This window comes from Alligator sinensis, unplaced genomic scaffold, assembly GCF_000455745.1.
Source record: "Alligator sinensis unplaced genomic scaffold, ASM45574v1 scaffold167_1, whole genome shotgun sequence".
Lineage (NCBI taxonomy): Eukaryota > Metazoa > Chordata > Crocodylia > Alligatoridae > Alligator > Alligator sinensis.
This window is the reverse complement of record NW_005843015.1, coordinates 335,465-348,021: the sequence shown is the minus strand read 5'-3', so window position 1 is coordinate 348,021 and position 12,557 is coordinate 335,465. Positions and strand designations below refer to the sequence as shown.

Sequence of the window (12,557 nt, the reverse complement as noted above, 5' to 3'; positions counted from 1 at the left end):
AGCGGCCCCGCCCCTGCGCCAGCACTTCCGGCCCCGCGCCCGCCCGCCCCCCCTTGCCGGCGGACCGCGGCGAGCGAGGGATTTCGGCCAAGCCCTCGGCTGGGCCAGGCGCAGACGAGCAACCCGGGAGCAGTCCGGCGGGACCGCCCGAGCCGAACGCCGAGCCCAGCGCGGGAAGTCGGGCTCGGCGTCCGCTACCTAGGGCTGATGCGAAGTTTTCCCCCAGGTTTCAGTAGGTAAACCGCAGTCCGCTGGCGAGCCCCGGCGCAGCCTGGCACCGCGGCCGAGACCCGCGCGTGGGGACAATACCAAGGAAAGAGCAGCATAGTCCAGACCCTGCAGTACTTTGAAGAACGAGCCAGAGGATCACGCCAAGCCACAAACATAAGTCTTTAATGTGAGTCAGACTGGCAAGAGAACAGCATTTTTACTTACAGTTTTATGCTTAGACCAAACCTCTTCATAAGCAAAGGTGCCATATAAAGAACAAAATGCTCTGACATCATGACAGACTGCAAATGTTGCACATACAACACATCAGTGCAAGGTGGGGTCCCTTCTAACACTCCACTACATTTGCATGTGATCAGCTTTTGAGTTCAATTAGGTCATTTGTATTCCTTGAAAGGAAATGCTCTGGGGGCCAGACCCTGTCCTCACTACTAGCTTCAACAGAAATTACACGTGTACCTAAAGACAAAATTGGGCCCACTGCACCTATTACAACTGCCATCCGATTGGCATTCTCTCATCACTTGTTAATGTATTCCAGAGGTGACCTTGCAAGTAACAGCCCTAAAGGGAGGGACCTCACAGACTGTGGTACATGGAGATTAAAAATAATTAAAATGTAATATTAGTTGTAAAATAAAAAGCAACTAGATTCTGGCCATAATTAAACATGCAGCTAGAAGACTAACATAGTAAGGACAGCTCCTGCACCTCTGCAAATAAAAAAAAAAGTCCCAAATTAAAGAAAGGAGGTGGGGAAAAAGTTAATCTAAAAAAAAAAAAAAAAAGCCAGAAAACCCCAACACACTAGATGTACTGCTAGTTTTATTTACAAATGCCTTGCGTTTCCACTGAGTGAAAATATTAAGATTAATTGTCTTAATTTAAGATACCTGCCTGAATGAATTAATGAACAGGCTGGCTGGTAGGTCAAAACTGTACAGTAGTGGCTAGAATTCCACTTCCTCAGCTCAAATTCAGCATGTGTTGTAACTGCTTCAGCTACACTATCTGTGCAGTCTCAGGGTCACCACTGTGGCTGGAACAGGAAGTTTTTGTCCTTAATTTAAAAAATAAACAATTATGCTTTTGTAATTCCCACCCTGCCTCCCTGCTTTATTACTATACACCAGATTTATTTCACTGGCAGCTGAAAGCATTGAGAAGAGTTTGGCAGAAATTCACATACACTGCAATCTGTACAAGCAACTATCCTTAAGATGTATGTGAAAGCAGAATTCTGCTCCATCTTGATTAGAAGCCTGCCTCCAACAAGCAAACAATCTTTGTTTGACTGGTCCCTAATGACTTATACCTGCAAATTTTCACAACTCGCAAAACCAGATCTAGGAAGTTATAATCTGATCATAGTGCGCAGGTTAATAGACAAGCTCTGAAAATCCTCATTGTTGAACTCAATTACAAGAGACCAATCTAAATAACTCATTCAAACACAGGCTTCCTATACTAGGTACCTATATCATCACTAGGGGTAGACCTGAAAGTATCTTGACAAAGTGCCCCAGATGCGCAAGCCATCTTCATAAAGATGAACAGTAGCTTTTAAGAGAAAGATCGGGGCACATTTCGTTTGTCTCTAACTGGAATAGCAAGGGATTCTTTCAGATCCTGAAAACATGAAATGAGCTTCCTAAACACTTAAAAAAAAAAAAAAAAGAAATCCCTAATTCCTCTGAACATGTACAAACTGAAGAAAAATGAATTCAGTTAGCATCAGTGCTACTGATTTCAAACTCCAGTGGTGCAAGGGGTCAAAGTGGATGTTCTGAAAGGGCACAAGTGTTACAAATATTACAGCAGGTTGTGTTTCCAACCACAGGACTAGCTCTAACCGCTGCATTCGTTAGTTTGTGACAAACACACAGTGTGTAAAATCACTAGCCCGTGTTGAAAACAATCCATCAGATTTATTTATTCCTACTAAAACAAATCCTGTTAAACAGTACATAACTTTGTATCCCTACAAACTCACAGCTATCTGCCAAACAATAAAAATTCAAAACTACAAAAGATGAGTTGTATTCAGTAAATATAAATGGGAAATTTAGGCTTTGTGTAGAATGTTTCATCAGACTATTTACAGTGCAACACAGATCGTTTGAGTTCAGATCTCGCCAGCTTCTCTCTCTTCTGATCTCTTGGAACGAGATTTGCCATTTGTGCTCTCGTGCCGTCTCTCAGAAGAGCTCTTCTCTTTCTTCTCTCTGTCTCGTGACTTTTCTCTTGAAGATCGATCTTTAGAGGATCTGAAGTAGAAAGTAAATCATAACTATAAACTTCACAACTAAAAACAATCATAAATGTACACTTGATGGCAGACTCATTCTTTTCAGGAAACATGCAGTATAATGCAGCTTAAAGAGACATATGCCTAATTACTGCCCCATCAGAGAAAAAAGATTACCCCATACTAAATAAAGAGCAAACAGCATCTGGTGCATTTTTTTTTTTATGTAACAGAATCATCCAATGACTGTCAATGGAATTCAAGTAACTCTTCTTTATGCGAAAAGCACTGTGTTGGTTTCATCCCATTCTTTCCTGCTCAGTACTATAAGCTCTTTAGGATGTGCCCTCTAAGATCACCTGACAGTTTGCTGGGCAACAGGAGCAGTTCCTATATACATGGCAACTACTAGTATGACTCCTCCTGCAATCTTTCTACTCTATTTCAGTTTCTTTTGCAGCACCCTCTGAGGCTGCAAGCAGCAACTTCCTACCCAAGAACTCCTTTAATTACTGACTGTTAAACAAAAATGCTTACTTCAAATCCTGGATATTCGTTACTTCGCATTGTCAAAAATTTAATATCTGCTAATATTCTTGTTTCAAAGCACAGCTCTAATGTACACACAACCCTCCCTGCTTACCCTCTCCCTCCCTTTCTCTCCCCCCCTGCAGGTACTACTTATCCATGGTAAGCGCTCTTCTTTTCTCACTCCACCTTCTCTCTCTCTCAGGTTGGCAGCTACTTCCCTCCCCACTTACCCAACCAGTAGCTCACACTGCAGCCAGGTTGCAAACACCTGGCTTGCTGCTCTGAAGTTGAGAATCATTGCTATAGATCATCTGTTTCATCAATTCTACATGCTGGCAAGTGGAGAATTAAGCAGCCACAATTCCCGAGTCACAGTCTTCCAGTATGACCCAAGCTGATTGTTAAGAACCAAACAAGTTATCAAGTATATTCAAGAGGTGTTTACCCACTTCTCAGAACTAAAGGGATGCTTTCAGAGACCTTAAAAAAATCTAGAGCTCCTTAAATACAGAACATGCTTCCTCTCTACAGCCACAAGAGGATGACTTAGGGGTTGTTTTAAATGAAAGCTTGATTTAGTCTGGAACACAGGAATTGGAGGCACTGCATCAAATGTTTAATAAAACCTAAACATACCAGCTACCTTGCCTTCATCTACTATACATTCTGTCAATTAGCCAAGAAAGCAAGCAAGCAAGCAAACCTGTTTGACATGATGTATTTGTTAACACATCCTTACATGGGCACTCACAACCCATAATTGTACTACGCTTTAGAAGTTGACTGCTCTCAATATCTGTTTGATTAGTTTAAGTGGGGCATTCAAACCAATGGAAAAATAAAGCATCAAGCTCAGCAATTCCTTCTATGAAAATGGGAATTACACTACTGTTTTACCAGTCTTTGGAACCTCTCCAATTCCTTCCGAGTTTTTAGAAAAAAATGTAACTAGAATAATATGTTTGTTAAATAGCTCCCTAGGATGCATTTTATCTAGGTCGGCTGATTGAATACATTCAAGCTTTTCGAAGTATTCCCTTACCTGCTCTTTAGTAATAGTTATTACTGGGTCTTCCTCACTTCCTAATTGTCCAAACTTCTTTTCTTTATTTTTCATGTTCAAGACAGATTTAAAAAAGGACTTTAGTATCTCAGCCATTCCAGAGACAACATTTTCACCCCCCTCATTTAATTAAGAGATCTACTTTCACTCTAATGCTCCTTTCCCTCCCCATCAGGTATCTGTAAAAGCCTTTCTTATTCCCTTTGGCTAGCAGTGCTGCAAGGCATGGCATGCAAGTTATACTTTTTTTTTCTTTTCTACTGTACTCAAATGGGTCCAATTAGAGGGAGGTGGCATTTAAAACACCTTCCTCAAAGCTGTCCAAGAAACTTGATTCACAGCACCCACGAGCCTACTTGGTCCAATTGTAGCAAACAGCCATGCTTGCACATACAGGATCACGGTTCAGACCTCCAGCTCCAGGGCTTGGAAGCACTGCAAAAGGGCATGCCAACAGTCTGGGGCAAAGATCTAATATTATGTTTCAATGACTTTTTCTCCTCCCCTCCCGTTTAACCCACTAACCCAAGGGCTGTTAAGTCCCAGAGGAAAGATATCAAACACTTCTCAACCAGAGAGCTGCTATAGCATTGCTTCAAGAGATGACAGAGGATATGCGTCTCTTCTCCCTCCCAAAGCATTCTTTGGAAAAATTTCCACTTTTCATGGGTAAACATGCCAAAGCCTGCTCGAGATGCAGTCCACTCCCCAGCAAACAACATATCCTTTTCCCAACAAAAATACATTCTTGTGGGCTAAGATAAGGCAGATAGCTGTACAACCAGCAGCTAGTCATAGCATGCCAATGCGCAACCCCATTTACTTTGCTTTGCTGTGTGCATGCATATGTGTGCGTGTGCACATGTGCACACCTGCATGTCTGTAATTTACAGGTTAGCACAAGCAGGCACCTGGCCTTTTCCTGTTCACCAAGGCATTAGGAACACTCTTCTAAGCTGTGACTCCACATGGAAAGCAGTTTTTAGTCTAGGTTCGATTTTTAAGCTATTGTTCCATTTAGTGCCAACTTGTTCTCATTCGACTGTCTATGGACAGCCTTTGGAAAGAATTTTGCCGACTCAGGAGTTAGTCACAAACACTGAAGCTCCTGGCTCTAAAATCATATGCATTACTGTTCATCTGACAGTAAGCTCTTTTAGGAAGCCAAGGAGTCTGAGAGAAGGGGCCCCACCCTGGTAGTGCCAAGTGAACTGAGTACATACTTATGTTTTGAACTCCTGTCTCTAGAACCCCGGCGGTGACCTCTGCTGTGGCTGCGTGAGCGGCTTCGGTGGCGTCTGTGTCGGTCACGTTCTCGGGACCTGGAGCGGGACTTCCGTCTTTCACGAGAAACTGATCGCGAGCGCCTTCGCCTCCTATCCCGAGATCGCGATCTGCAGGGACAGAAAAACCATTTCAAACCCAGACTGTATGTGTTCAGTATATGGTTGAGCCATCTTTCCGTCAATAATCCAGACAAAAACATTTCAGAGTAACATAGTGTATATGAAGATTCAGCCACCAAGTTCACCTGTGCTGTTTTACAATCAAGGCCATACACTGCCCAACACAAAAGGCAATCCCTCAAGGGAACATGCAGTGTCCTGGGGTAGAGTTTTACCAATCAGAACCCAAAGCCAGTAAATTCTCTCTCTCTCTCTAGAAGTTGTCTAAAAAGTTCCAATTCAAACAAATTCAAGCATATGCTGATGCAGAGCACAGGTGCTGAATATACAGCATTTGGAAATGGGATCAAGGAAAGAGGGGTGAGAAAATAGATGGTATGAGGAAGTGTCATGCAGTCTCTCTAAAAGGACTGCCAACAGACTTTCCTAGGGAAGTACTGTACTGGATACTGGAAAGAATAACTCATTTTGATCTATCCTAAAACAAAGGATGGCAATATATATGGGGAGGGATCTGCATACTCACCTTCTACGATCTCTGTTTCTTGATCCAGACCTGAAAAGAATAACGTTTGTTTGAGACTACTATAAAGAGGAAACTAGGATATCATCAACAGTTTCTATAAAACAGCCTGTTCTCTAGCAGTTGTTCTCAGGGTTCTGCAGCACACTAGTTATAGTTAACCTGATCCAAACCAGAGCTGGTTGAAAATTTCTTTTTTTTCCTGTAATAACACAAGTACAAAGCCAAACTGTTTTGTGGAAACCAATTTTAACAAAATTTTGCCAAGAACATTTCTTATGCCCAGCATAGATTTTTTGGTCAAAATTTAAGTGATCAACCAAGTGACTCCAAAACCTTTTGATATACTGGGGTTGGAGGCTTAAAGAAAAATAAAGTTTTGAGATGTGGGCATTCACTCGAATTTTATAATCCATTGTTCATGTCCAATATATTAGTTGCAAACGCTCTCTTTTGTAAGAACAAACCTAATTATTTTCAAATCTACAAATGTATCTAGATCACATAAGAGGTGTGGCCTGGACACACACACATTATTAATATATTATATTAATTACTATATATTTATGATCATATACAAATAAAACATATAAATATTTTTGGGCAACTTGAGGCAAGTATCATTACCTATTTTACAAACCTAGCTAAATCTACTCAACAAGGTTTTTACATGGATTTTGTGTGTGGGGTGGGGGAAGAGAATTTTAGTTCTTGGTAAAGAACTGATATTAAAAAAGATAATTAAGAAATGCATCAGGAACATTTTACTGCATTCTCAGGGTTAGAGACTTTTTAAACATGTCAACTAAACCCTAGCAACTTTTTCCACAGTAGTGGCTTGAATTAGCACACTGGGTTTTCAGTTCCACTCTTATGTATCAGATTTTCCATCAGCCTGTGAACAACAAAGTCTAAAAATCTCATGATTTCTGGACATAAATGATCAGAACCTGTTAAAATGCTAACATGAATAGATGTCTGTCATTCAACTGTAGACGTCTGCTTCAAAGCAAGCACATTTTTTATGGATCCAAATACACACAAATGCTACAGACCTATTCCCTAACCCAGCGGTTCCCAAACTCTGGCAGACTGAGTACCACCAATTTAAAATGATACAGCCTTAAGCACCACTAGCAAATTTTCCATACACACAGGTTGACTATGTATTAAAACATCAAAACATTTAATAAACATAAAACATTGTTTTATCAGTTATGGTAGCCATATAAAATACATGTACATTGGAAAAAAGACAGTGTAAACCAGGCAATATTTTTGTCCAGAGTACCGAAAAAACCGCATTGTGTACCCTGTAAGGTGTCAGACTGTGGGTACACCAGAAAAACAAAACGGGCAGAGGGTACATGGCAGGACGCACTGTATATTAATATAGTTAATCATCATAAATGTTGCTGCCGGGGGGGGCGGGGGGACGTGTTTGTTTTTTTTTTTACAGTAAATACCAGGTTTTCTAAAAATTCTAAACCTGGTGACAATAAATAAAACTTCATATACTACCTTTGTTCTTGTGTATTCTTTTTTGTTAAGTGTGTTCTGATGAGAGGAGAGGAAGAGAGTGAGAGAACACAGAAGACAGTGAACAGAGTGAACAAACAGAGAGAGAAGAGAGAGAGAGAGAGGGGAGGGGAGAGGGAACACAGAGTGGGGAAAAAAAAAAGAGAGGGAGAGAGACATGGGGAGAGCAGATGTGGGGGAGACACTGCTGGCAGAGTGGGAAGGCAGCAGCCAAAGGAGAACAGGGTCTGGGTGGAGAATGGGGTCGGCCCCAGGGCTCTGCAGACTCAGGCTGCAGTGCGGGTGCTGTGGCACCAGAGGTGGAGCCTGGCCCAGGCTGCGCAGCTCTGTGGGGGTGAGGCACAGCTGTCCTGCCCACAGGTGAACACTGCCTGGCCGGCACAGGGGGACTGTGCGCACCAGGAGGACTGTGCGCACCAGGGGGGCAGGCACAGTGCAAGCAGGGCGGAGCCCTCCAGGCTGCAGCAGGGACTCCCTGGGTTCATTTGATGCTTTTTTTAACATTTCTGTACGGTATGAAAACATGATCAATGCAATAACACATGGAAAAAAAACTCAATGCCTTAAATAAATATGTTAGGGTCTGTCTGATGGACACTGAATTTGATGGTTTAGGAACACACTACTCTGGGCTTTTGAGGGAAGTGTTATCTGCCTCCTTGTAAGAAAGAGAAACATAGCTTAAAGACTGGAGCACTGGACTGGGACTAACAAGACGGTACCTGTCTTCCTAACATTGCTGTTAAGTGACTCTGGGACCAGTCATGTCCCCTTCTCCATACCTCAGTTTCCTCCCTTCCCCGCATCATGTAAGACAACACTGTTTTTATAAAGCGCTTTAAGTTCCACTGAGGAGGACAGTTAATTATTATTAAGACAGCAGGACTCACAAAGAGATGGATACATATGTCTGTGTGGGACAAGGGCTGAGGTCTCAACCTAAGCAATGACATACAAAGAAGCTATAGGAACAAAGCAAGTTTCCATACCAACACAATTCAACATTTTTAATACATTGTTCTTTAAATGTTATGTATGTCCAAAAGTGCAATTTCTGAAAATCAGCACATAAGCAGCGCCATGCATAGAATCCATGCCCTGTTCCCAAAGTCTGCTTTTGGAAGGAGAGAGAAATAAATGGAAGTTGAGCCAGAATTTACAAGAAAGACTGATCAAATAAGAGACCCTAGAACTATTCCTTTCCGACCCTACCAACTACGAAACTAAAACTGAAAAGCTCCAAGTGTGAGGGGCTACCATGGAAAGCACTCTTCGGTTCCCTCTACAAGTGTAGGTAAAGGCATGATTGGATATAATGTGCGATCCACACAATTGCACCTCCTGCATGCGTCTTGAGCTGGGTTCTTAATTAGGTAAACTACCATGTGGGAGCTCACACATTTTAAGTGCTGTATATTTTAATTGCATGCTCTCATGGTAAAGATAACACCCAATATGAGGAATGGGCCCAACAAAAGGCTTACCTGTGTTGGCATAGCTGCCCCCCATTGCATATGCTGTGGCAGATCTTTCAGCACTAACAAAGGCCTACGTTTGGAAAGGATTCATTTGCCATTCTTGTGGTTCTTGTAATTGCTGCACAAGGGCAGTACTATTTTAAATCCTAACCCCAAAAGAGGGGCTCACTGCTTTCACTTACCGTCTGCCCATTCTCTCTTCTCGTTCTCGTTCCTCTCTCCGCCTCAAACGATCCTGGTTTCTTTTCTCTTGTTTTTCTGCCACTGTTTTCTAGGTAAGGAAGGAATTCACAAGTTTGTTAGACATTCTGTAGCGGCCCAAACCAGTGTAGCAAGATCCTATAAGTACTGAGGCGAAAAATGTAATAATTCAGAAGAATCTGGATTTTATTCTAACATTTTCCAACACGTCATTTGTTTCCTTACTGGTTTGAAAGTCAGAACACAGGACTATTTTGCTTATAAAAGTCAAGACAGAAGAAGGGCTGAAAAACAAACTATGGATGGCAATGACTTTCTTATACATTTATATAAAACACTTCAAAAGCAAATTTTTGACTTTGCTGTCAAAATCTCCACTCGCATTTCTGTTTCTTCTACCATTGTCCTCAGCTGTTGCAGATTTTGGTGAGGCAAGGAATGTATTTCCTGCTCTGGCCTTTATGCCTGTGATTGTCTGTGGTACTATCTACTTCACCCATAAGAGCTCTTTGGATCAGGGATCGTCTCACTCTGTATAAACCTACCACAATGTCTAAATCTTGAGGTTAGTGTATTTTGACACAACTGCAATATAAAGAATTAACCACCAAAATAAGAATAGCATGGAAATGAAGAACACTGATGGGAAAGCTAGAAAGCTCCTGTTTGTTTGTAAGGACTCTGTAAAAACTGACCTAGCTAAGTACATCAGTCCCACCAAGTCAGAGTACCTGTGGCTTTGAAAAGTGCTCTGTCATCAAGATTGGACCTGTGCAAGATCTTTGCTGACAGCACAATGTAACACATTAAGGTTTATAAAATATTTTGTCTGGAGGTCTCCTACTGGTTTTCAAAATTAAAAAGAAAATACTTTTAGAATTAGTGATAAACGTTGCTTCAGCCCAATGGACTACAATGCAGTGCATACTCAAGAATTTCTTTATTAAAGGAGAAGTTAATTTGGTATTTTGGGGGGCATATTCCTCTAATAGTAAAATTTCAGTTAATCAGACATTATAAGGGAGAACTTAAGGCAAAGGTACACAAGCCTCCATTTGAAGATTCACTGTTATTGAAATCAGAGAGCTTTCGAGAACAAGGATTTGGCAGAGCTTTCATATAAGCCAGAGAAAGGGACTGTGCATGACAAAGTGGCAAGGATCCACTAAACTGCCACCCACTGCTATCTAAAGGGGAGAAAAGAGGTTTAATAGGATTACCCTCAACTGATCCAGTTTCTCACGGATCTGAATGAAGCCCAAATGTAATTTGCCACCAAAATGATCAGCGAGACGGCGGTCATTGTCATGGAGACCAAGGTATGCTGAACAGACCTCACAGACGCGCAGCTTCTGCTGCTGGAAACTGGAAGCTGGCATAGAATTGCGGTATTCTTCCTGAAGAGAAATAGATACAAGCCAACATAAGGAACCCACCATGCATTAAGCACTCTTAAACAGCTTGCAGCTTGTAAGTTGGTCTATACTAAAGTTTGGTTGACAGGACTCAGGTACCCTCAGCAAAACTGTGACACCTTCATTTTTCATCACATCTGCAAGCAGAATCTCTTCTTTCTGCTGGCCGAGGAACCAACAAAAGGCTTCTGCCATAACAGGAAAGATGCCAGAATGCATTTGTACATGTGCCCACACTCTGCAGGCTATCACTGTCCTTTGAATAGCTGGTGCCTTACAGAATACACTATGCATCCTGCTGATACAACTTTATGCAGCAGAGCCATGTGGAGCTGCCAGAACTTCTGTTGGCAAAAAGCTTGCAGTGTAGACAAGCCCCCAAAGCCATTTCATCAGTTTTCATTCCTTGTGGCCAACTACTTGCTAACCCAGTGTGGAGGTAGAGAAGAGGGGAAGTTGTCTAGATGGGAATTTCCTGCTTTGTGTAGTGATTCAGTTAGCTGTTACACAGAAACTATTATGACATATTAAGATTACTGTTTTCAACAAACCTCCGCTTCTTTCTTTTTTGCTCGGACTTTCTCCACTTCCATCAGGATCTTTTGAGATTCATCCACGTTCCCTTCTGCTCCTAACTGCTCAGCTTTCGCCAGAAGTTTCCCTATGTCTTCATTCAGCTCGTGCACTTTTTCCGCCTGAAAAGAGGAACTTATTTTTTAACAAGCCAAAGAATGCAGTAACTTTCATGGGGCTTGTGACTAATAAGCCTTTTCATTACACTTACAGAAACAGAGAAGCCACCTTGCCACCACCATCACCCCAAAGCCAGGGAGGCCTGCAGTCTCCCCACAGGTTGAAAGAGAAAGTTATCCCCAACCCCCTCTCATCCTATCTCCTGTCCTTTGCTCCTGCCTGCCTCCCCAACAACATAAGGATCTTCTAAACGTGACTGAAGACTTCCTTCAAAACAATGACAACTCTACCTTAGATGCGAGACTCCCTTGAAAACTCCTTTAGTCTCCCAGCAATTACAAACACCCCATTAACACCAGTCCCTAAGGTTTTAATATGGAATCTGAGCAAAAAGATGAGGAATAGCATAGCACCCGAATCCTTGAACAATCCATGCACATTAAACACATTGGTTTAAGTGCCTCCGATACTTCCAGCTGCATGCTATGGTTTATAACTCCCTTCTGCACTCATGGCCCCATCCCAACTTCCTTAGTTGGCTGGCTGGCGGAACAGCACAACAGCTGGCAGAAACTTCACCACCCTTAGATCAACCAGCAAGGAATGTACTGTCCTTTGAAATGGTACATGCTGGCTCTTCCATATAATCCTTTATTATCCTTACAGATGATGCCCCAAAGGTACAATGGGAACCACAAGTATTTCAAAAGCAAAGATGCATAAGACAAATGAACCAGGTCTCAAATGTCACTGATCTGCAATTGTTCCCCTGGCTCACAACTGCTGCAGGACAAGGTGTGAACACACCTAACAGTTTCAACAGTGTGAAGTGTTATGGCTCCAACACCAAGGGGTGGAAGTAAGCACCCAGCCCAGGATACCTCTCAGACGTTGAATGGAAAGAGGGAGGGGAGCAGTGCTTACACCCATGCTCTGGGGGTTCTAGTAGGTAGGCGACCTGCAGCTGGCAGTGTTGTCACTTTTCTGGTTTCTCTTGTTTCCTAGACATAAGTTTACTAAACTTCAAGTGTGCTTGCCTGAAGTGTGCTTGCCTAACTGTGGAGGTAGCAGGGAGTGCTAAGTCTCCCCAAGGGCTAGGAAGCATGATAAGGAGCTGTGGTCAGGTAGGGAGTAAAGACACAGCTGGCTGTTAGAAATATAGCAGAATTCCAGCTGTGTACCAGAGTGGCCAACTGCAGCAGAATGTGTATGTTTTTGGAAAGGGGGGG

General features: G+C 42.4%; 1 protein-coding gene across 2 annotated transcripts in view; it reads right to left on the bottom strand.

The window, feature by feature from the left end:
• Window positions 1-375: 375 nt before the first annotated feature.
• Window positions 376-12,557, bottom strand: part of LUC7L (LUC7 like) — a 23,407-nt gene continuing 11,225 nt past the window's right edge. The window contains exons 3-9 of one of the 2 annotated variants that reach the window (XM_006036754.3): window positions 11,187-11,330; window positions 10,441-10,617; window positions 9,202-9,290; window positions 6,006-6,035; window positions 5,297-5,467; window positions 4,053-4,114; window positions 2,363-2,498 (exon numbers count right to left, since the gene is read on the bottom strand). In XM_006036754.3, coding sequence (XP_006036816.1) covers window positions 4,087-4,114; window positions 5,297-5,467; window positions 6,006-6,035; window positions 9,202-9,290; window positions 10,441-10,617; window positions 11,187-11,330 — 639 coding nt within the window. In that variant the 3' untranslated portion in view covers window positions 2,363-2,498; window positions 4,053-4,086. Of the gene's footprint in view, window positions 2,499-4,052; window positions 4,115-5,296; window positions 5,468-6,005; window positions 6,036-9,201; window positions 9,291-10,440; window positions 10,618-11,186; window positions 11,331-12,557 lie in introns of both variants that reach the window. The other variant, XM_006036753.2, reaches the window with a different exon arrangement.